At 51.3% G+C, this 26,035-nt stretch overlaps 1 protein-coding gene across 1 annotated transcript; it reads right to left on the reverse strand.

Moving 5' to 3' along the window:
* Nucleotides 1-6,367: 6,367 nt before the first annotated feature.
* On the reverse strand, nt 6,368-7,195 carry IUM83_03738 (bZIP transcription factor 1; the record flags this gene model as incomplete). The annotated part of the gene is made up of 1 exon (XM_067927766.1): nt 6,368-7,195. One exon carries the CDS (start codon nt 7,193-7,195, stop codon nt 6,368-6,370), a length of 828 nt encoding a protein of 275 aa, XP_067795283.1.
* Between the last annotated feature and the right edge of the window lie 18,840 nt (nt 7,196-26,035).

A 26,035-nucleotide genomic window follows, 5' to 3' on the forward strand; every position in this document is an offset into this window, starting at 1 on the left:
AGCCATGTTCTAGTCCAGCAACGTCACCCGTGTGGTCGATGCTTTAGTCCAAAGCATACAACGGGTTATTGCCGTGTCAAAGCGGAACACCTTATGGACGCGCGGAATCGTGGTTGCAGAGTCTTTCAGGGCCATGTGGCACCCTTCCAGGTGGGGGCAGCACAACCGTATCGCCACACGGACGAAGACAGCTTTAATACGTTTTGGGCGACGATGGCGAAGGAGATGGAGCATCCCGCTGAAGCCTCACCGACGGCGGCGACGTTGCAGCGTCTCTCTCAGCCAGCATTGGCTGCACCCGAGAGCGGAACCGACCCCAACCCACAACGGGCAGACCACGCGCCCGGCAATGCCGACGTGAGGGCTGACACCACAACGGATGGTGACTTTACTATTGTGCGCCGGCGAAACTCGAAGAAAAAGACCTCGGTGGAAGAGGAGTTGCCCGCACCGCCGACCAATTCCACCAAGGGAGTGACTCGCACGTTGGTGGCCCCCATGCGTAGCGAAGTGCCCTTATCATCGCCTCGTACCTCGACCCCAAGGCCCGTTAAGAAAAAAACCAAAGTTTCTCGCGGGGGTGCTGGTAATCGAGAACCGTTTAGACTCTTTCAGAAAGCCCGAGAATATGGTCAATTCCAGGCGCTGATGGAAGAAGACTGTATTTCGGAGTCGGACGTCGTCTCCATTGGCCATAATGATAGTGCGACGACGATCAGGACACGGGCCCGGATGACGCAGGTTATGCGTTCCCCGACGAAGCAGACTCAGCTGACCAGGATGTGGTCATGGAGGCGGAGGAATTCGAACGGCAGGCCTCGGCCAGGACGACCAAGCAACCTGATGCTTCCGCAGCCGAGCAGCAACGGGGTACGCAGCGCGCCAGTCGTCGCCAGCAAGCCGTGACAGAGGCAGTTGAACAGACGGAATATATTGAGCTGGCAGTATCACGCAACGCCTCTGCGAGGCCTCCGTCTGTGGCCACAGGTGTTTACCGAGTTCAAGCCCAGGCTACGTCCCCAGAATCCAGCTATCTTGGGTCGTCAGCCCCGTCTCAGAGTCCACCTCTGGCGTCTACACCAAGCTCGGGGGTCCCTTGCTCTCTCGTGTCCAGTTCATCTGACCTCACTTCAAACGAACTCGCGCAACGAGTACCAGAGGGACAGGACAGTCAAATGTCAGATGCGAGTCAGGCGACGGACGCCAGTGTTGTATTGGAGAAAATACTTTCTTCCAGTACAAGCCCTACGCAGGCTACTTACTGGCTTTCAGGGTTTCACGGCATGGAGGTTAGCGTTCCGGCTGGCGGGCAATGTGCTATTCTCGCCATGTACGCCACGGTATCGAACCAAGAGCATGGACGCTTATCTCTAACCCCGGCTGTTATTGCTGAAGCGAACTTCTACAAGAAGGCGATTTATGCGTTGATGGTGGAAAACCTACAGGCGGATTGTGATTTGGGCATCGTGGACCCGTTTCAGGAACTTCACCGGCTTAAACCAGCCCCAAAACGAAGGAATCAGCTAGTGCGATGGTGTGCACCTATCTCCTTCATGAACGCTTACGGTCGGTGGACACCCGTGTTCCATGCACGAACTGGGTCAACCCTCATGTGCTTCGTACCTATGCTCAGTACCTACGACAACCTCTCCTAGTCATGGACGTAGACACCCACGGCGACGGACATCTACAAATCTATACATATCAGGACTTCGAGCTGGAGAGACCAGGTGACTCCGAGCCTTTGATCCACGAGACGGGTAGCTACACGGCACTGACAGATCATGAGGCCACGAAATACCTGCGCGTGTGCCGGCGGTTGCATGTCCTTCCCACTTTCATGCTTCTCCGGACCTATGAAAGTCACTTCTACGGTGTTCAACATGGAGAACTTTTCTACAAATGGCAAGCGGAAGGTGATCCCGGTTTTGCGGCCGAGGTTGCTCACCCATACGATTGGCGAGATGGCTTCCTCGCCAGGCCCACGGACGTGGTGGTGACCAAAATCGGGGAGGCTAGTCGGACGCAAGTCGGTTTTGAAGTTCAGGTCGGGGGTATTCCGCTAGATCTGCTCGATGACACGAACGACACCAATGCCCACCTCCACCGTAGTCTCACTATGCGGCAACGCTTGGATGTCGCCCATTTGCGAATGGACTGGCCGATACTGGCCTCTTGCGCTGAATTTCACGTTTCACCTGCATGTCCGATAATCCGTTCACGAACAAGTTCATTGCAGTGAGTGTGTCAACACGAACAATACGATACAGCTCTCGAAACTTGCCTACGTAGCCCGTGTAACCCCCAGTCTGCTTAATCGTGAGCAATCGGTTTCTCATTTTTTCCTCAAAGTTCGGCTCCATAAACTCCATCATCATCTCGAGCTTAATCGCGCTGGTTGCTTGTAAAGAGCACCGACCCTTCGGCTGACTGCGGCTAATGTTGCTGAAACCGCACCATCTTGACGCTACTGCAATATTTACAGTAACAAGCCTTGTGTGGTATTTCGATCAGCTCGCGAGATTCCACGAGAATATCGTGACAAGTTAGCATTATTTTAGTAATATCGATCTGATTATTGTGCCAACACACGGACAGCTGGTGGGCGGTGGTTCCGCACGGGGTTCTCTCTCACTCGAGAACTTAACGCCTGCGGCTCAAGTGAGAGCTGTTCCATCGCTGTGCCTGTCGTGGCGTTCTCACGCGTTTACGTCTCTAGCGAACTTAACTACCACGTTGTGACTCTACGAAGTAGTAGCAGCATGGCGCGTAATGTGCCTCAGTGAATGCACAGAGTGAGTCTCGCGCTCGAGCTCGCGTCAGCTCGCCCTCCCCGTAATGTTAGTTACACTACGTTTTTCACCAACTTGTCCTCGAACAAAGTCGTGCGCCGCACGAAGAGAAGCCCTGAAATTTCGTGACCTAGATTTGAAAAGGCAGATGAAACAAAGCTATGTCCTGCCTCAATTTGTTTATTTCTCGTAGCCTACGCGGCGTAAACGCGGTCAGAGGCAAGCTCTAACAAAGCCGTGCCTCGCCCGAAACAGCTCTGGGTTTTAATTTGCGGACACAACAATAGATAGAGTATGCTGTAGTGTAGTACAGCTCTCATCTTTCTTTAATAACAGGAATTAGATAGTTGAGTTGTTTCTTCCACCGCACTACTGCCCCAAACGGATATAGTACAGCAGTTGGAACTAAAACAGAACAGCATTGCAATACTAAATGGGAAATTCGCCTTCACTTTTTACTAGTCACACTCTGAGAGACTGCTTGAAACTGATACTCTATTAGTAGATAAAGTAGATAAACTGGACATGCACATGGGTCTGCACTAGGAACTATGCCAATAATACGGACGTGTTAGCTCGCGCGGGCCGTACGATGAACCAAAAATGACAGGGTTATTGGTCAGATAGTTTTATTCTACACCCAAATCGTTGCACTTTCGAAACCTAAGTTGCTCGTTTTGATCGAGATATATTGGCAATCCACGAATCTAGAGAAGTTGCCCTCAAGTCACCTATGTTGTAAAGTTTCATGTTACCAAAAAGCAGTCAAGGTCTAGTTCAATCCACTCGTTTTTACTTGACCATGGCATGCATTCGCTTATATTTCATTTTATTTTGCGCGGATAATGCCCAGGGTGCACTCTGGATCTCCTTCGTACCTGCAGTAACGATTGTATTACATTTTTTTCTATTTTAGTGGAATATAATATAATATCCATTTACAGAGCTACAGCTATAGTATAGCTGACACTCCCAGATTGAAACTCATGTTGCGCACCTTAGCTAGCTTACCTACGTTGGACATCGTTACTCCCAAGTTGCACCAAGTAAAACATCCACAGCCTCAACGATAAAAGTGTCGCTTCCCGTGGCCGCCGAATGTGGGCGTCATATCACGTATTTTCTGTTGGAGTAATGGACCTCACAGAGGAATTAGGACAGAGGAGGACAGTATGTCATGGACATGTAGTTCTCAAATGTCCAAGTCAGCCAAAATCCGCCCCGTCATCTTAAGAACCAAACCATGAAGTTCCTGCCCTCCATCGTCGTTCTCTTTGCTGTCGTGGCTGCCGTGCCCAGCTCTGCCACGCGCGACCTGGGAGAACAAGCTGTTCCGCGTTCCAAGTTTGTGAGGCCATGCGACGTGGATGCCTGTGCCCAGCCAACGCCGACAAAATATAAACGCCAACAAATGCCGCAACCCTCTCACCGATCATCCTGTGTACAAAACCCTTCAAGATCTGCTGTGTCCAAAGCTGCACGATCAACTTCCATGTATTGTTAAGTAGACATCAAGTGGGTGGCTGAACAAGCAAAGCAAATCAAGGCATACTCTTTCGTTGGAGCAATCAATTTGAGTCTCTTTTCAACAACAATACAAACCATGCACTCGACTACTCAGTGAATCATCAAAATGAACGTGTCAAACAAACATATATTATTGTGTTGCTTTCATTTAATGAAGTCCGCGCGGAGCGGGACGGTGTCTGGGGGAACAAGACCAGACCTCGAAAATATACATGTCATTATTTTATATTACTGAGAGGATGGGTCAACTGTCTCTGGACTCTGAAGCACCCGCGGCCTCGAAAGGATCACCCGTCACCTCCGTCCTCAGTTCATTTGACGAGCAATAGCATCTCTGCAGTCTGAGCCCTTGTTCGACTCCAGATCAGAGCGCCACATGGGTTAACCTTCGTGCAACATCTGATTAATACGATTTGGCTAATAGATTGAAAGGATACGAGCTTATTGACAAATAGGTTTCGCACTTAGCTGAGGTGGACGAGACAGATAACATCCAAGTAATTTATGGTATGATATTATTATATCCAACAGGAATAACCAACAATAATTTCTTTAAACCCAAATGCGATTTTAAAGGGTATTTGACTTAGCAAACTCGCACGCCGCCTCTTAGCTCTGAAAATAAATTTCAGAGAATAAAAATGTGGTCCACATGATATTTAGGGAGAATTTTTAGGGTTGGGACGCTTTTAGGTAAAGTAAAATGTCAATCGTGGCACGGTTTCAATACACCCCAGAAATCACTCGAAAACGCACAGTAGACCGCAAAAGATAACGCCCGGCTTCATACTACAGCGAACTATAATGCAAAAACTTTATGAGCGGAAGCAGCAGGTCACTTTTTTTTCTAGCAGTCCAAAGATCTAGCACCACGCAACGACCACGTGCAAGCTCAAGACATGTCGCCGCGGGGAGTACCACCGCTGAAGACTCGGACGTTATCTCCGGGGATGTCAGCAGTTGCGAGCAGAACATTCATAAGGTCCGTCTATCATTTCTACTCGTGTCATTCGACGCGGAGGGCTCGTTTGATCGTGTTGTGTGCAACAAGCGTTCCTGCAATGCGATTGTAAAGTCGGAGCCCAAGGCCTCAGCGGAAGCAGTCCAAAAGAGTCTCCTGGCACCATGACTAAAGCTGCGCGCAGCTCTCGCAGCGCGTGGCATCTAAATCTTGATCTGCTGATGCCCAGAGTAAAAATGTGGTGGTCAAAGCTCTCTGCTCGCGATTGGTCAATAAATATTTTGATCAAAGAAAAGTTTTAGTTGCTGCTGTGGGCATTGACAACCCGTACTAATTTCTCGAAAGGAACTCGACACGGTGTGAAGAACATATCTGGTCCAACGCCGTATGATGACGCTGTGACGGGGGCTACCGCTAATGGGCATATGGATATTGTTGAATGGCTAATCGCCCGTCCAACAAAAATTTGCCTCCCAGAGCCTTGGATCTCGCTGCCAAAGGTAAACACTTACGAGTCGTGCAGTGGTTACTTGAGCGTGGTGCAGTTCACTCATTGATTCCACAAGTAAATCTAACTTATCATGTCAAATAGCGTCATTCAATCAGTTTTCTCGTTCGATCATCAAGCGCGCCATATTCTGGGCCGATAACCTTTATTGTTATAGACATGACGCGGTAGCTCGCTACTATTCAATTTGGATTTGGTGCACGTCGCCGAATTGTCAACCGAAGCAGGGAAGCACGTACTCACTTCCATATATGATGCCAGAAACTATAGGTGGTTGTTGGGGAGGGACTTCTGTCGCAACGGCGAATACGGCATCAGCAGCGCGAAGTTAGGCATGTGTATGTGTCGTTTGCAGTCGAGGAATTCATAGGCGACTGGTGAGCCGCAAGTGCGCCGCGCCTAAGTAGCATGCGATGGTCTGAAAAAACAAGATAGTGTAGTGGGTGAAACTGTGTGTCATGGTTCTTCGCGTGCTTCATTCTTGTTGTTTGCTGGAATTTGCTCGTCAGACCTATGCTTTGTAATCGAAGAAAATACGATCGGAATCAAGGAGAAACGAGCAAATATTCATTGATTTCATCAAATGAAGTTACCGTCCGGGGTGATGAGAGCCTCGCTGAAGAAGAGCGACACATCCGCTAAACTGCCCAGCACGTTGAGCACTGGGGTCAACAAATCCGCTTGCGCATGAAATCTCACCACTTTGTCGCTGGTATCGTCCCAGCCGAAGATCACCGTCCCGCGCACGACAAGAGTTTGACCCACGATTTTGGTGGCAATGGGCGACCAATCTCCTCCCTGGGCGCCACCTTTCCCATCAGAGTTCAGGTGCGGAAACGCGTATCGGAGAGTGTTCCAGCTGACAGTAATATTGGCCAACGTGCTGGCGACCAAATCGCGTTCGGATGACATCTCCATCCCTCGAAGCTCCAAACGAGTGTCGCCAAAGAAAGGTGCAAAGCGCCTCCAGTTTTCTATTTGCGTGTCCACGCCGGGGAAAACATCATCTACCGTATCCGGGGCCATGATTCTGCGCAAGAATATGGACGCTGCGTCGTGTTGAGTCCCAGGATAAACTATGAAATTGTTGAAGTGGCGAAAGTAGTCAGCAGCAACAGTCCATGGGGTCTGGAATGTTGGGGTCCGGAACGAAATCTGGCATCTTGATTTGAGATCTTCGATCTCCTTCCGCAGATGATCAATGGCAATTTGAGTGTCTATTTCGACCTTGGCTAGTTTCGCTCTGTAGCGAGCCTGGTTCACACGACGGCGTTCTCGATGACGAATCTTCTTTTCTAGAGCTTCAGCGATCATGACATTTTGTAGATCGGCGTCAATCGGGTGATTCGCTGCTTGGATTGTAGCAATGACCTTGCTTACCGTCTTCACGTCGGACGGAAGCCACATCGGGGGGCTACGGGACGATGATATATCGTTCGGAGTAATTAGCTCTTCTCGTGGAGATAATTCAAGCGTAGCCGTTGACGCTTCTACTCGAACGTGGGATGCATCCGTTCGAACTGTGTGGTGATGAGTATGGTGGCTTGGCTGCTGTAGACACGGCCTGGTTTTGATGCTGGCTTCGGTTCGCCCAGCACTCTCGAATTTTGCCACCGGGTTGGGACGAGGTCCCTCGGTCCGCTGCTTAACGTCACATATCAGCTTGTCACTCAATATTCGAGTGTTGGGCGGGACGAGAACGCACGAGTGCATTGCAGTGGGAGATGCAGAGGAAGGCTGGAAGTTGTGAAATGACTTGTAAATTTGCCGGACGACTGACTCGTTGCTTACGGGACGTCGCGTAATAATCACCAGACTGTGCGTGTATTACGCAGAGCTAGTCTGAGAACCGGCTGCTTTTCCACTTTCGAACGAGCACCAGGTCGTCGTAAATTGTGAGTGACTGAGGATCAGTGACTGAGCTGAACAGCAAAGGACAAAGTAGGTGCGGCATTTTCGGCAAACAGTAGCGCCATTGATAGTTAGCGATCGGTTCTCGAGCACCAACTGTAATATGTAGTACGTATTGTGCCTTGAATGCTTTCTGTCTAAACAACGACGTAATTCGTTGTTTAGCAAATCATGGCGATAAGCCCATCATTGAGTTAGGAGGCTAACTCGTCGATTTAAGATAGAATAGCTGCTAAGACAACGAGTTAACGTTGAGTTATGCTTACTTTCGTTGAATGGCTGGAGTAAATCCGACAATACTACGGTCCTGACATTCTAACTCGCTCGCGTCGTCTGATTGCTTTTCAGTCGATCATGATATCGATTGACATGCGCTGGCGATCTATCGTACTAACCTACATCTACGATATTGATCTAACGGTTGTGGCTTCAGTGATGGGAATGTCAACGCGGTCCAATTCTCGCTGGGGCTATCTGTTCCGTCGGCGTGGTAACGTCATTCCAAACGCTCGAATCGAACGGAAGACGCGCTGGCCTCCAGGGACTATCAAGTTTGTGAAGGACTTCGTCGAAGAACGACCCTGTTTTTATATCGAGGAGCTGCAAGCAGCTTTAAAGCCAGCGTTTCCTGCACTACCAAACATTTCTACTGCTACTATATGCCGTGCGCTGAAATTCGACCTTGGTTTAACGCGCAAGGTCCTGACGAAGAGAGCGAGAGAAAGTGTCCCCGCCGAAATCGATGCTTACTACAAGAAGTTCTATTCTTGCAGCCATTCTTGCAGCGACAACCGATCTATTCTTGTTCTGCGTTGTGCTTGGGACTGGCGGTTGATTAGCTTATTTTTAACTTAGTTAGGCTGCGATATATGATCATCGCGAAGGATTTGCTCGTTGGTTTAGAGCCTTTAATCGCATGCCAAAGTTCGTGCAAAGCACAATCGTAGAAGATACTTTATTTAGCTATCACTATAAAGTCCTAACTGTGTTATTTATTGCCGCCAGCAACGGGAATTGGCCACTGCTCAGAATATGTGATTCTCCTGCATTGTTTGCGCCGCTGGCTGTTTTGGTATCAAATCTTCACCATACAAATGAGACCACGGGAAACAAAAAGTTAGTTATCAACCATTTAGAGTTTTCGAAATAATCACGTTTAAAGTTGACCAATCAAGATTCGTACATAACCAGACATCAAAAATTTAAAAGCTAAAAACACTCGTACGAATCAAAAACAACTCCAATTTGATTGCTTTTTACACGGGCTTTCCGACAATATACAATAAATTAAACTTGAAAAAGTATTGAGGCCACACGCCCGAAATAAAATCTGGGATTTCGGGGGTTCGGAAATGGAGATATTTTTTTTCGACCAATGTAACTTCACGAGCTCTCAACATTTGCTAACGATCAATAGCTTAAACGAAGCACAAGACACAGCTCTTTCGATTCATGCGGTTAAATCGCGATTCGTACTTAGGTTCATAAGTATTTTTTTGTTTGCCGTGATCTCAAATGAAATGAAATGGTTTACGTGTTCGCGTAACTAGTTACATAGCTAGGCACAGCATACTATGGTGTGGCATACACGATACCGTACTAGTTACAATACCGGTATGCCTTCCGCAACTCGGATTGTGAGCCATAAGTATTGAATTACAATTCACTTGAATAAAGTATACCAACTGGAAGCCTAATTTGGATTTTGAGCCATTTGTATCGAACTACTTTTAAGTGAATAGGTTGTTGTTAAAAGAACAACCTATTCAGACTTTTTCCAAAATACCTAATAGGTCAAATTAGGTAGGTAGGTATTTTTGCCTAATTTTGAGAGGCCTGTACATATGCCTATATGTAGTACATATCAAGATGAAACTAGCAGAGCGACTGCTTCGAGCCTTTTCAGGATCGCCCCCTTTAACTCACGCGTGATCGATGCTGACGACAGCTGGTACCGCGTTGTTGGAATTTACCAGCTTTCGGCCCCCTGCCGATGACCAAGACTGTCTTACTGAGCTCCAGCTCTGTCAAATTATCTAACCGAATCGGAGTTCGAGTCATTCCGTTCCTGGGACCTCTTGAGGCTGTAGGACTTCAGCACGAATCGCGACACTCGCGACTCCTGCGTTCATGGGGTTCAAATCCCGGGCCTAGTCATGGCAATAGCTCAAATGTCCACCGAGCTCATGAAGATTCTGGTCTGCACCTTCGACTTCTGGTTCTTGTAAATGGCCGTTATCGCGTTTTGTGTGGTTCTTAGGAACCTTCGCGTGGTTCTAGTGCTGTTTTGCTGGGTAGATTTCGCATTTTGGCTTCTAGGAGAAGCCTACCTATGCAACTCGAGCCTGATCGTCGCAGGGCGCTTTGGACAATCTGACTGAAGGCACAATATACGCGAACACATAATCTTTGATGACGATCATAATCGTCACCATCACAAAGAGGATCGTCTGTACGTCTACCGTCACAAAGCGAGGGCACGACTGTGAGACAGCAAAGCGAGATCGACACGAAAGCTTGCACACTACAAATTGCTCATAGGAGGAGGCTGAACACTTTCCACTAACGACGTTCTAACCAATCACTGTAGTGTGTCCACGCTCGGAGACCTAAGACGTGGCTTAAGGTTTCCCCGCGCTAGGGCGAAGCGAATGAAGGCAACGTACGTCGACCGAGTGTGTGATGCCAGCAGAAGCAACAAGCAAGCGAGGATCAAGCGAGATGCCCAAGCAAGAGTGCGGCTCGACGAGGTGTCGGCCGTAGCACGCAATGCCAGTCAAAGGATGGCAGCCTGGATACCAAGAACCAGAGGACGAAGCAAGACGCTCAAGAAGCAGCAGCTCGTCAACGACCCAGCTCGTTCATTAGGGGGCAGTGTAGTGGATTGAACCAGTACAGGACCGGTGTCATCCTGATTTACCATGAACTCGCAGTATCGTAGATCTGTGGCCCAGCAGAGCCACGCGTTTAGCAGTCGGTTCGAGTTACGCCAGGGAATAGAAACTTCTCTTCGACCTCACCTTGGTCTGCCGTCGTCTCCGAGCGTGGACGCACTACAATCACCTCGTAACGACGACGATGCTCTCGTTTCGAAATCTTCACCGCAGATATCAACATATCATGAGTGTGACGTGTTACCGTTTGAAGACACTAGAACACGGCAGATTGGGAGCTGGAACTCCCACCAAGAACAACGTGTATTGCTTGTTCCTTGGAGTGCCAGTTGAGAACTGATTCTAATCTACTACCCGCCCTCGCCTGCCATTGCTGGCAGTCCAGGAAAGCCAGGCAGCCAATCCCAAGCCCAATCCTACAGAATCCAGTAGTGGCGCCTAGTTAAGCTTTGCTCAGGATACAGGTACGCCAACCGTCACACTGCCCCCCAAAGCTTCACTAGCGCACTGTTTCCCTTAAAACCAACGCTTGGATTGTAGACGCAGGTCGTACTAGACGACATCGCCTGTAGCCGTTTGTACTTGCAGAGGTATCATACCAATCAAGTTGCGCGAGACTCAGTCTCCGCAAAGCAGCCTGCAGCAGCAGCTGCAGCCGCCAGAACTAGTCTACCCACCCGGGGTAGCAAGAGTCCTAGGTCGCCACACCCTCCTCCTCCATGAGAGGACATGCCAGAGCAGAGTTTCGCCAGTGGGGATCCGTTACCCCAGAGCACTCTTGCAATGCACTTAGCTTATACGCCAGAGCGGAGCCTCATCTTGCGAGCACGTCCACAATGCGATCATCTTTCGCCAGAGCAGAGCCTCACCACGCGAGCGCGTCCACAATGCGAAACCTTCTTCGTCTTAGGGGGCGCGCCAGAACAGAGCCTCGCTGTGGAGAGCCATTACCCCCGAGTGCTCCTGCAATGCGACGCCTCCTCCATCTTCATCATCGACTTGGGCCCCTTGGCACCGCTGCACGTTTGAGACCTCCTTCGTCTTCAGGTACGCCTTGCTTCCGTTGCCTCCGTCGCATCACTTGGACTAAAGTTAACTTTGTGACGTGTTACCGTTTGAAGACACTAGAACACGGCAGATTGGGAGCTGGAACTCCCACCAAGAACAACGTGTATTGCTTGTTCCTTGGAGTGCCAGTTGAGAACTGATTCTAATCTACTACCCGCCCTCGCCTGCCATTGCTGGCAGTCCAGGAAAGCCAGGCAGCCAATCCCAAGCCCAATCCTACAGAATCCAGTAGTGGCGCCTAGTTAAGCTTTGCTCAGGATACAGGTACGCCAACCGTCACAATGAGGCACGATTATAAAAAACCAGAAGCCCCGATGAAGGCGCTAAGGAAGAGAGGCAACATCTCGCTTAGTATTTCGAGACCACAAGCCTCCTGCGTTTTTGACAGCATCGCTTTGTAGCACAAGCGGCGATCAAACCAAGACTCAAGAAACATAATGCCGTTAGATGGGACGGATGCTGTCCGTCGGTGTTGCTGATCGGCATGTCATGCGGTCCTTAAGTTGTGCAATGGCATTTATAGAGTGCGTTCTGCCGAAGAGGATGGTTTGAATGTAATGTGCGCGAGAAAATAATGGCGATAAACAAGTTATGCCAGCAGAAAACTTCCAGTACAATTCCTCATCATCGTTAACTGCTTGTAGAAGCTGCTCAACACGTTTCTCTTGTGTGTTGGTAGAGCCAGTCCAGATAACGAGTGATTCCTCGGTGGTACATTTCCACAGTCTTTTACCTGTAACATTGCGCTTGATGTCCTCAACTTGGCTTGTGAGGTCGCAACGATAATTCAACGTGCTTCTGGTGCTCATGGTGGCTTGCGTTTGTGCCTCTGCACAGTCTCCACAACACTACAGATTCATCTCAATTAGGTACGAGCGCACATATTATGTTTATCGGTGTTACTAAACACTGTTTAGTCATGTTCGTGATGGTTATTGTTATGACTCCAAACTCTTTAATTGATTCAAAATGAACCAATTAAATGTACTCATCTGGAACGGCTTTGATATGTAAGAACAGAAATCTGGTGTTCAGCGATCAGTAGTTTAGTAGCAGTAAAACCTAGGTAGTACTATTACCGGAACCACCCAGGACTCTACATACTCATATTATTGCCACTTTCACTAATTTTGCCACCCTATCAGGGCGTCTTAATCGGACTTTGAGTATAATCACCTTAGTGATTATGAAACTGCAAAACGGACGTCGGGCCGAATAACTTTAGCCCTCAGAACTAACGTTACTTTAGATAGCAAGATGCAAGAGCCCCTCTCTGGAGCAGAAGAAGCCACGATGCCTAGTACGGTTCATTGCTGCTTGACGATAAAGAAAGGTGAAGCACTGAGTAGATACCGTGACAAGGGACGATGGCGAGGTTTAATTTGACAGTTGGTGATGGGCTTGATGTATTGCGGGCGAAGGTAGCAACAAAGTTCGAGTCAGCTATACGGAAGCCGCTTGACTCAACTACGATAGTGTATTTGAAACGAACCAACAATGCCCCCCAACAACTATACCAGCCTGTTGCATTCCAATCAAGCAAAACGCAGTAGCCACCGCCGAAGAGTGCGCTCTGCAATGCCCAGCACGAGAGATACCATATGAACCGGAGTGCCGTACGCATACAGCAAAATAACAGGCTTCCATCTTAAGTCTTCGGAGTAAGTCATTGTAAGCGAGAAAACCCCGAATGGCCAGGTGATTGGCGGCATTCGGACTTTCTCGTCCTCTAAGGACTGCTAACTTGCCTCTAATCTGAGTTTTAACTTTTAGAACAGGTCATAGCAAATCCCACCCTATCCCTAGTTTCGCGTATCTTATTCCCAGTTTAAGACATCGACGTGGCCAAAATGTGTGACAGGCACAATAGTAGTGATTTTAGAAGGGCTTGTAGTAGTATCCATACTACCACTAGTACTCCACTACTAATTATGGCTGCTCAACCTTGCTTGCGCGCGATATTGTGACACAGCTGCGGAGATGGCTTCCAAAGGTTTTTCTTTACGTAGGGCTGATCCAACGTGTGAACAAGATCCCACCCATCATCGATGGTACCTGCTTTCTGTGAATACCGAACCAACAAGGGCACATCGAGATCTGACACCGCAGATACTGGAGGCGACGAGGGCGTGGTCGGAATGAGGCTAGTCGCAGGTTTTTCCCTTCACGGACGATGTCTCCTTCTCTTTCGATTTGGTTGTCTTGGTGATGGCACAGTCCTATGACACTTAGGAACGCACTCCTCGGTGGTGCGGTTAATCGTGGAGGGGGCAGGGAAGAGTACCGATGGGGCGGCGGCTTTAACGTCCGGAAAAACCACCTGAACACAATTCAGGCTCCAAAATCTACGAGTTGTAGGATGAGTACGAACACTCAGTCATACCTCTTTCGTCTAGTGTCGAATCTGAATCTTCAAACACACCGATGGCGCATATCTGGCATATGAGATTTGAACATACAATACAAGGATTTCGTTTGAGCTGGTCGCCCTTCTGGCAACCGTTCACTGCGCAGACCATACTTCATTTGTCGGGTTATGGCACGGATTCAGAACGAGTGATATTTCCCGATCGACGAATTGAGAATCAGTCGATGCAGGGTGGGTTGTTCGGTCAGGGTTAACTCCCCAGTATTACTCTTAGAGTACTATATTATCGTTTTGTGTCCAGGAACCTAGTACTTATAGTGAATACCGCATTATACGGAATTAGTATGATTAATTCTGTCTGAAATCGGGTAGTGGTATTACAATGGGGGTATTATTTTGGTCAGTACTACTAGTCGCTGCTTGTGCCATGTTGCATTCTGTCACGTGTTGCTGCGCCAGACTGGGGGGCATGTAACGATGCTGGAGCTCCAGGTAGCTCCAGACTAATAGAGCGGGTCAGGTCATCCGGGTTGTTAATAGTAGTTTTGGTAGACGCGAGCATGGGCTGGCTTGAAAAAAAAATAATGATAAGCAAGCGGAAACCAGCAGCTTCACAGCTATCCAATGCAATACAAGTATTCTATTCAAAGTACACCGCTGAATAACTCTGCTGATGCTCGAGGACGCTACGTAGTACTGTGATCCATGAAGGATTCATTAGGACGACATGACTCATGCTACCTGACGGATTCATAGTTCATACACCTCGCACCGACAATGAACACAATGTGCGACAAGATAAAGCTAAAAGCTATGTACACGCATTTATCCTCCACCCCTTCTCATCCTTGTACTGCCCGTTTCAAGTCACGGCTTGTGCCTGATGAATGCGCGAAGAAATCTTGTGGTTGGGAGTACACACTCCACGTTGCATCACCATTTACCTTCCTCTCCGTCGTCCTTCTTTTGGTTGCTCTCACCGTCATCATGGTGGACAGCCACTCACGCATGTTGTCTGAATCTGGTAGGTCGGAGACGTACGTTGTGAGCAGCACGTAGAAGCGCTTCTCCTCACCTCTCGAGCACGTCTCCCTGAAACGACCGCACCTTCACGCAGAGGCTCACGGACGTGAGGCGCCATCGAAATCGCGGTCCAGCTACCGAGATGTTATGGCGGTTCAGCCACGCGCACTTGCATCGTCCAGAATACAACCCATACCTCGGAGAAGGGAACCTTCTTCCACCGCCTTGACGACAAGTCAGGCCATGTCTTGGGGAAGCTCGTAGAAGTCTTGATCTCATCATCCTTACGTCTGCCAAAAGCGACCGCGTGTGACCACGTGTTCACGATATAGGCAGAATGGGACGACAGCGCGAACCACTATCGGGGGTGAAGCTGTTCCAGATCAGCCGGCACGCCTGGAAGAATGGCTGCTGCACTGATGTATCCAAGTACGCGGACGTACGTGAGAGCTGGCCGAAAGCTGGCTTTGAGCATTACAGCAGCGCCATCGCCAGCAGCGGCTTAGGTGTCAGCAGCAGTGCGCCACGAGGAAGATACGGAGGTTGGTGAAGTAGCGCGGGGCGAAGCTTGGTAGTGGCAATGTTGTTTGAAGCGCTGTGTTGGTTGCGATGCAAATTGAAAAGTGACATTGAGGCTGTTAGGTAAAGACCGCTATCACTGCTAGACTACTTGGCAGCAGGGGAGCTTCGCTGTCGAATATCGGGCCCCATACACTACGGGTAATACATCTAGAGCGCCTACAACGCAACGTTGAATCTTGAACTTCGGCGGTGAGAGTAATCCCGTGCCAACAGCATCAGATTCGATCGAAAGCTCGACGCGTCCAGCTTCTCCGTTCGGACGGAGACATTTTGTTCACAAAGAGTAGATTCGCTTGCCGGCAGCAAGCCGCGAAGTCGCAAGGTGTAGTACTTCGGTCTCTGACTCAGGAGATCCACGACGACGAGGATAGCATCGAAAATCTCTCGAAACTGGTAGTCCTGTCACGAAGTCTATTCCCGCGAGCTGCCAGCATTTACTCGGAACTGGCAGCGGCATCAGCATACCATTCTTGTTCAGGCTGCTACACTTAAAGCGACTGAAGGTCGAGCAGCTTTGCACATAGGCCTTCACATCCACCGCGAGGCTTGGCCAGCAAAACCACAGAGCCAATTTAAGCAACGTGTGGCGAATTCCTGCATGTGCTGCCAACGTCCATCATGCTCCCCGGTAATTGGTGTAGTGCGCAGCTCACGACCAATGGACACGCAGAGCCGCGGTACACGTTTTTCAGGGAGCACAACGAATAGAAGCCCATCCATTTTGAGAATCGTCCCAACTTCCGGTAGGTCATGCGTTGCCGGCGTCGACGGCTTCGTGCTATCCTTGTAGAGAGGGTCGCGGGGATAACCCCTGAGAAAGGGTTGCTTTGTGGTCTTGTCTAGCTGCACGTTGACCATCGTTAGCTGCGATGGGTGGATCGTCGTTACAGCTTGTTGAGCACCAATCGGGTGTGCTTGAGCCACGGCTCCATCCGAAAAAGCAGTGGCATTGCGGAGAAGACCCAAACCACAAAGGGAAAGCTCTACCAGCGCCATAACCTTGGTCGTGTGGTCCACCAGGCGTTGGCAATACTGCGAGCTTGTGTGGACCACGAGTCTAGGACGCGGATTAGCTGGCACCATATGAACTGCCTTGTCAACAGGATCGCTGGATGATCTGCCAGTGTCTTTGCTGGACTGTTCCACACGAGATAGTGCGTCCACCACGGCGTTACTTGAGCCTTTAACATGGTGAAGAACAAACGAATATTGGCCAAAGAAATCGAGCCAGCGCGCAAGCTTACCCGATACATGTGGGTTGCTCAGGAACTACTTGCGCGTGCTGTTGTCGATGAAGACGTCGAACTCCACTCCGTACAAATAGTGGCGCCGCTTACTCAAAGCCAACTTGGTAGCGAACAGCGCCTTCTCGTGGGTCAGCCAGTTGACTTCATGGCGAGACAGCTTCTTCGATAGGAAAGTTACCGGGTGATCAACACTTTCACGAGCCTGGCATAGCACGGCATCACAACTGTAGTGGGCCTACTTGGCTCACTACTACAGCTTACACGTGCGATACGTGTATGAGGAAGCGTTAGGTATATTAACAACTTGAATTAATTATACTTGAATCCACAGGTATAGTTTAAATCAAATAAAGACACTACATAGCGAGATTAAGGTAAAATGAGCACTGTATTGTTTCTAAATTGAACTTCCTCCTGAGTGTAGTATGTATCTAAAAGGGAATACCAGCGGCTGGCTGGCAAAGTCCCGTCGTTATGCACGTCGTTGATTGGTAGAAACCAATAGGATCTTTGGGTATGTGTGGACCACTCATTGTGGTGCCCACTGCAATGTAGCGATTGGTGTAACTTACACCAAGGCTAGGAAGTATCCAAAACTTCTAACAAATAAAATATGTATTAGAACCACAAGTGGCTTGTGGCCACTTGTGTGTGTAACTCCGCCACCCCCATCCCCCTTTAAGGTTAGACGCGCGGGGTCTCCGCACGTCAATCTTTGAATTGACCATTCGTTAATTCTCCGCGTTGGGAGAAGAAACCCCGTGCTCACGATGTTCGAGCGGAAGGAGAAACCCTCGAAGGCGATAGAGAGCTTACTCTCTATCGACCAGTACAACGCACCCCAAGAGGAGAAGTAAGGCGACTTTGTCGATTTCGGCGACGACGACGATGAAGACATGGAGGGGAAAAGGACTCGCCCTCTAAGCGCAAGGGCTCAGTGTCAAGCGACTCGCTTGACCCTCACACTGGTATCGTCCGCCAGCGTGAGGGGGACGAATCGGTCGCTTCGAGCTCGAAATGTTCGCGGACTGAGAGCGACACCACACTCGCTTCTGCTCCCACCGATGCCGTCCGCGTCAAATCATCGACCGGTATGGCAATTCGGTATCTCCGAACGCGGTGCCGCTGTACGTGTGCAGCGCCATCAAAGATGACGCCGTGACAGCCAAGCTGAACTTTGATCTCCGAAAGCTACTTGAGCTTATGCGAAAGCGTAAGCTCTATGCGAACTTGAAGAAGTGTATCTTCGGGGCGAGCGAGATACCCGTCCTCGGGTGTCTCGTAGGGAAGAATGGTGTTCGCCCTGACCCGGAAAAGGTCAGAGTGATAAATGAATGACCAACGCCTTCAAGTGTCAAGGAACTGAGGCAGTTCCTTGGCTTGGCCACGTACTTGTGCAAGTACGTGGAGGATTATGCGGGCAAGATCCGCCCGCTGTCACAACTTCTTAAGAAAGAAGCTGTGTGGAATTGGACACCCGATTGCCAAAAGGCATTCGATGCAGTCACGCGGGGCTTGACTGAGGCACCGATCCTGGCAGTAGCCGACCAAGATCGTCCATTTCACGTCGTATGTGACGCATCCGACTTTGCAATCGGATGCGCGTTGATGCAGCACGATCACGAGGGCCGTGATCGTGTTGTCTACTACCAATCGCGTCAGCTGAAGCCAGCTGAGCGCAACTATCCGGTGCATGACAAGAAACTCCTAGCCATGAAATCCGCACTCGCGATGTTCCGAGTGTATTTGCTTGGAAGTAGACCGTTTGTGGTCTACACCGACCATGCATCACTGCGCACTGCAGTGAAGTCACCACACATATCACAACGAATGGCGAGATGGCTCTCATTCTTTGCGGAGTATAACTTCCGTGTCGAATACAAACCCGGAAGATTGAATGTAGTGGCCTACGCGTTATCACGTCGGACGGACTACGCAGAAGCTGCTGACGCCAATACCATTGACGTCATGCGATCGAGCAAACCCACATTGTCTCTGTTGGACGTCGTGAAGGCCGCGTACGCGCACGACGCGGACACGAAGCTCTTGCTGGCCTATGGCACAGCGCCTTCTGACAAGTCCCGTCAGAAGCTGCCCAAGGACCTTCGAGCGCGCGCACACCGCTTTCGAGTGCACGACGGACTACTGCTTTACAATGCAGTCGACGACAACTCGGATCGCGTTGTCGTGCCGAATGACCATGACCTGCGACTCAGGATCATGTGCGAGTATCATGATGCCCCGACTGCGGGACATCTCGGACGTGAGAAGACATACGTCCTTCTCACGCGCGACTTCTACTGGCACCACCAGTATAAGTGGGTGCGCAAGTACATCCGTGCTTGCGAGCTATGTCAACGCGTAAAGCCTGCGCCATTCGCGCAGGCTCCACTGCAATCACTACCGACTCCGTCGGAGTGTTGGACGTCCATGTCTTTGGACTTCATCTTTGGTCTTCCCCCGGATAGCGGAGGGAACACCGGTGTTGTGGTCTTTGTAGACCGCTTCAGCAAGATGGTACATCTTGCTGCGGTGCCAGCAGAGATGACCGCGAAGCAGACGGCCCGTCTGCTCGTCGACATGGTGTTCAAACACCATGGCATGCCGACCGACATCGTGTCGGACCGAGACCCGCGCTTCACAGCGAACCTGTGGCAAGAAGTGTTTACACTTCTTGGGAGCCAGCTTCCAATGTCGACTGCGGATCATCCGCAGACGGACGGTCAAACCGAGCGAGTGAATCGCGTGCTCGTCGACATTTTGAAGAGCTACGCTCACTCGTTCCATTACTGGAGCTTGTGCTTATCGATGGCAGAGTTTGCCATCAATAACTCAGTGCATGCCTCGACCGGGCATACACCGTTCTACGTGAATGCTATGCGACATCCACGACCGACGAGTTTACTCGGAGTGATGGCTCCCGCTTTAAGTGGAGGAGGTCAGCTGCAACAATGGACAAACCACATGAGTCTGCGCAGGCGCAGACTCCTCCACCAACAAGGACAACGACCACGGGTCTGCGCAGGGCGCAGACACCGCAAAGAACCACGCAGAGGCCGGACCTCTAGCGGAGAACGAGCTGAATGACTTCAGCTCGGATGCAATCAATTTCGTCACCAAAAGACAAGCCGTAATTCTGTTTGTCCAAGATGCAATAGCAGCTTCTGTTGATCAACAGAAGCTGAACGCAAACAATGTGGGCAGAGACAACACAAATGAATTCAAAGTTAGTTCATTGGTTTTCTTAGCTACGCAAAACCTGCCTAAACATGCAGTTTCGGATTTCGGAGCAAGCTTGCTTGCTCCGCGCTTCATCGGGCCGTTCACTGTGTTGGCACGGCACGGTAACGCATACACGCTAGACATACCGTCTAGCATGCGCTTCCATCCGACCTTTTACATCGGACGGCTGAAGCCATACCTGCAGCACGAGCCATCTAGCTCGGCTGACCCGAAGCCTCGGCAGGAGCCGAGGCAGAAGCGGAGGACTTGGCCTCGGCGACGAGTAGCCTCTCCTCCAGCGCGCGGACGCGCTGGAGCAACCCCTTCATCTGGGTCCCCAGCTCGACCTGGATATTCGAGGCGGTCTGCGAGACCGCCGCGACTTGGGCCTTCTGGTTCGCCAGCTCCTGTTTCAGGGCGGCGAACTCAGCGCCCTGCAGACGCTCCACGGCGGTCACCCGGTCGTGGAGAGGCGCATACTGATCAGCCCCGGGCTGATCATACCCGGGGCGTGTTCCCACCCCCGCCACCGCCGATCCGTGACGCCCGCGGCTCAACCCGCTGGATTGTTGAGCGGATTGTTGACCATAGTATCCCGAAAACGAGCCCCTTGAGGGGCTCGTTTTCGTATTCGTTGGAGAGGATTTCCTCCCCATCGAGATACATGGGAGCCGCGGAACGTCTTGCTGGAGGACGTTCCGGAAATGGTGAGGGCGTACGATGAGCGGTACGCGCTGGCGCAGCGGAAGTAGTGCGAGCGCTGCGGTCATCGCTAGCTCCCGAACTCTCACGTGCTGAGAACTTAGCACGGAGCTCTTTGAGACTTTCGGGCACACGAAACGATGTGTACCCGTTCAGGTCGCGGTCGCTCAAGCGGACCGCGCCTGGAAAGCACTTCGTGCACTGAAAGCCCTCGGGCACAGCGCACGGCACATTTGCCTCCTCAGCAGCAACATGAAGTTGCTCCAGCTTTCCACGCTTCGAGTACGTCTCGAAGCGATCACGCGCTTGCTTAATCCGATCACGGTAAGCACTCGCCTTCTTGTTGAAGTTCTCAACAAAAGCATTCCAACTTTGACAAAGTGCCTGTCACTCGGGCACTTTGCTGCGAGAAGAGGTCTTCTTGCTTTGAAACCATCGGAGCTCATGAAAGAGTCCGATGTAGTAATCGCGCCTTTGATGCGTTTCCGCATCAAAGTACAGCTCGGCAGCCATGGCGTCATCTTTGATGGCGCTGCACGCGTATAACGGCACCTCATTCGGAGGTACCGAGTTCCCAAACCGGCCCGAGATATCGAACGCGGACGGCATCCATGGATCGCGCGCTGCAGCAATAGCGCGCGGAGAACTGAGAGTCCCAGCGGAAGCGAGTGGGGTATCACTCTCAGTTCGCGAACGCTTCGAACTCGAAGCGTCCGATTCGTCCCCTTCACGTGGGCGAATGTTGTTAGCATGAGGGTCGAGCGATTCGCTCGACACTGAGTCCTTGTGCTTTGAGGGCGAGTCCTCCTTGTCCTCTATGTCCTCATCGTCGTCGACCTCGACGTCGCCACACTTCGCTTTCTGGCGCTCGAAGTAGTCATCGATGGAGAGATGACTCTCCACCGCCTTCGGGTTCTTCTTCGCTTGGGGCGTGCTCATCGTTGAATGAGCGCGGGTTTCTTCTCCAAACGCAGAGAATTGACGAATGGTCAATTCAGGGATTGACGTGCGGGGACCCCGAGCGTCCAACCTTAAGGGGGGGATTGTGTAACGGGGCTACACGCACAAGTGGCTACAAACCACTTGTCATTTTAACAGATAGGTTATCTGTTAAAAGTTTTGGATACTTCCTCACCTTGGTGTAAGTAACACCAATGGATACATTGAAGTGGGCCACCACAAGGAGTGGTCCACACCTACCCAAAGATCGTATTGGTAGAAAGCAGCATCTTTCTACCAATTAGAGACGTGCATATTGGCGGGCTCTGACAGCCAGCCGCTGTCAACCCTTTCATAGATGATAAACAGTTTTTAGCAGATTTTAGAGGAAGATCAATTTACAAACAATACAGTTCTCATTTTACCTTAAACTAGCTACTTGGAGTCTTGTCTAAGTTAACTTATATTTGTGTATTCAAATATAATTAACCTAAGTCATTACTAAGTACTTACGCTTCCTCATACACGTTGCGCAACGTGTAAGCTAAAGTAGTGAGTCAAGTTAGACCCACTACACCTGGTAGCACTTCGTAGTCCGTCCAGCGACCGACTGCTTGACGTTCGTACGCGGTGTACGAACGCGGAGCCGAGAACCACATGAGCACGGAGGTGCCCATGGAGAGCTCCAACACGCCTGCAACGCATGTTGCACGCGCAGACTGCCCCCACCTGTCTGACCCAGAGTGGGAGGCCCTCCAACGACTGTCAACAGTCATTGGAGAAGCGGCGACAGCTACAATGCTGCGTACGCTATCGCCGACGGAGCAACATGGTGTTGCTCTTGGGTTCATCATGAAGGAGCAGCGTGACGCTGCTTCCTCAGTGACGGCGTCGTCAGGGACGACACCGCGTGCTCAACCATTACAGTTGAGCGTAAGCAATTACGTGGGAAGATAGGGCGAGCCTCTCCTCCGATGGCTTGTCGAACTCGACACAGCCATAGCGGCTCGACGCATCGTCGACCCGCTGTCGAAGGTCGCGTTCGCCATGTCCTGCCTTGGCGGACGCGCAAGGAGTTGGGCGTATGGACGCCGACTCTCCGATCCTACGTGCTTCAGCACGTACGAAGTGTTCAAAGAGGAGCTCAAACAAGCGTTTGAGCCCCCTCAAAACGAGTTCCGGTCGAGGACGGAGTTCCTCGACCTTCAGCAGGGTAAGCATGACGTCCATGCTTACGCGCAGCGCGCACGATATTTGGTATCAAATATCGTGACTAACCCGATTGACGAGGCGACGAAGGTCGTCACGTTCATGAAGGGGCTTAGAGATGGGCCTGTGAAGACCTATCTCTTCCGAGAGTACCCGAGTACTCTCAAAGCTGCGATTACTCTTGCCATGCAAGAAGAGTTTAGCCTGCGGCAGGCTAAACTGCATGTGAACGTGCCGAGGCCGCAACCACGCCCGGTAGCGAGGACGGGAGGTCCGGAACCAATGGACCTCTCGAATGCAACAACTGCTGGTTACCAGCAGCAGGGAGGTAGCGTGCGATGCTTCCGTTGCGGAAGGATCGGTCACTTTGCACGGGAGTGCACAGCTCCCATGCCCCCTGGAGGTGGCCGTCGTGGTGATGTTAGGCATCGCCGCGGACCAACAAAAAACGCGAACATCCAGTAGGCGCGGGGCGCCCTACTGGTAATGCAGTCGCGCGTGCCGACATCGGGCATGCGACACTGATGACTGCAGCCCCCAGTGAGACCAGCTCTCACTGCAAGAAACTAGATGACAGGCCAAACCTAGTCATCTTGAAGGTTTACTCGAAGAGAGCGAGTGACTCTCTTCGAGCTTTGGTAGATTCAGGCGCGTCGAACAACTTTGTTCGATTACGAAGCCTGTCGAGACTTGACTTCGAGGAGGTAAAGGTACCTCGAAGTCTTCTGGAGGTACGACTGGCAACAGGTGCCATCGTGAAGACCGAGAAGCGCGTCGTGAACGTGCGCTTCTCGTACAAACAACGAATGCTTGTCGAACGCTTTATCGTCCTGGACCTGGACGATAAGTTCGACGTAGTAATGGGCATGCCGTGGCTTGCACGGCATGATCCGGTAATTGACTGGAAGAAGCGCACGCTCGTGCGCTTCGGACACGACAGCGGAACAGAGAGCGATGGCCCTGTTACCGCTGCGCACGCACCAGCAGGTGCGCGCGGTTCACCAGTCGAGACAGCGCTTTATGCCGCTGTCCCGGAGTGCCCAAGGAGTGCGCGAGGGCGCGCACAAGTGAAACCCGCGTCGGCAATGCTGCCGACGTCGGAAGAAAAAGATGTGTTGGTTCCGGGAACCAACACCCACGTTCAAGCGTGTAAGGGACAGTCCCTGACCCGAAGTGGTCAGGTCGACAACGACGCGTCGGCTCCGGGAGCCGACGCACCCTCGGTCATGAGGGGCTCCGCCAATAAATGGCGTCGAGGTGACGAAGGCGTGTCAACTCCGGGAGTTGACGCTGCAAACAGTGCGGACGGTTGCAAACGTACCGCACTGACGCAATTTGCATGCTGTCGTGCCGCCAGGCTGCACGACGAAGCGCCATGCGATCAAGCCGGGCTTGATATCGCGCGCCCGCAGACAGGGTCTGCCGGCGAAGGGACACGTTACCGTGCAGCCAGGCTGCACGAAGGAAAATGCGGTCAAGCAGGGCTTGATACCGCGCGCCCGCGGACAGGGTCCGCCGGCGAACAACTGTCCACGGCCGGGCCGGGACCAGAAGAACAACTGTGCGGAGCCGGGCTCCGCACAACAAGAAGACGGCACAAGCGGAAAACGCTGCGCAAGTCTCGGTCCGGGACCGAGACGCAACAAGAGCAATCTGCTGGGCAGACTGCGCCGGTGACGCCGAATGTCAAGACGCTAAGCGTCTTGACGCGCACCGATACTGGATTCCAGTATCGTGACATGGAACTCGCTAGTCCTCCGACGACGGCGTCGGAGTTGACTTCGCTTCCAGCCATGAGCTGGAAGCGCTTCACGCGCGACTTGCACGATGGACGCATCGAGCAAGTCTGCGTTCTTTCGGACAGCGAAAGAACGGCGAGCGAGAGCGAAGAGCTGAGGCAGCTCTTCATGGGAAGTACCACTGAGAGTGAAGATACTCTCAGTGCGAAGACGAAGCGAGAGCGCTTCGAGGAACAAGGTTGGGACTCGCTGAAGTCGAGTCCCTATTACGAATTGTTGAGGGAGTACAAAGACGTACTCCCGGAAGACATTCCTGCGGAACTTCCGCAGGATAAGGGCATCCAGCACGAGATTGATCTCGTGCCGGGCACGAAGTACTGTGTCACGCGGCAGTGGCCACTGCCGCGAGAGCAAGTGAAAGCGATCGACGACTTCTTTGAAAGTCGTCGTAAAGCAGGACAAGTGCGGGAATCAAAGTCCCCGCACAGTGCTCCGACGTTCTGTGTCAAGAAGCCACAGGGCGGATGGCGTATCGTTCATGCCTACAACAAGCTGAACGATGCGACGGTGCCGGCGCAGACGCCGATACCGCGAAAAGATGTTATCATCGATTCGATGGCCGGGAGCACCGTTTACAGTGCTCTCGACTTGCGAGATGGATTTTATCAAATCCTAATGCGTGAGAGCGATATCCCTCTCACGGCAGTGAGCACGCCAAGCGGCATGCTCTGGGAATGGCTAGTAATGCCACAGGGGCTTAAGAACACCCCTGCGACTTTTAACAGGTGCGTGACGCACTTGTTGCGCTCGGTGCGCGACTTCGCACCGAGCTACTTCGACGATGTATTCATCCACAGCCGGGCTGTGGACGGGAAGACCGACGTAGAGATGCACAGGGTGCATCTCCGGAAGCTACTTGAGCTTATGCGAAAGCATAAGCTCTACGCGAACCTGAAGAAGTGTATCTTCGGGGCGAGCGAGATACCCGTCCTCGGGTGTCTCGTAGGGAAGAATGGTGTTCGCCCTGACCCGGAAAAGGTCAGAGTGATAAATGAATGACCAACGCCTTCAAGTGTCAAGGAACTGAGGCAGTTCCTTGGCTTGGCCACGTACTTGTGCAAGTACGTGGAGGATTATGCGGGCAAGATCCGCCCGCTGTCACAGCTTCTTAAGAAAGAAGCTGTGTGGAATTGGACACCCGATTGCCAAAAGGCATTCGATGCAGTCAAGCGGGGCTTGACTGAGGCGCCGATCCTGGCAGTGGCCGACCAAGATCGCCCATTTCACGTAGTGTGTGACGCATCCGATTTCGCGATCGGATGCGCGTTGATGCAGCACGATCA

Source organism: Phytophthora cinnamomi, assembly GCF_018691715.1.
Source record: "Phytophthora cinnamomi strain GKB4 chromosome Unknown Contig21, whole genome shotgun sequence".
NCBI classification, from domain to species: Eukaryota; Oomycota; class Peronosporomycetes; order Peronosporales; family Peronosporaceae; genus Phytophthora; species Phytophthora cinnamomi.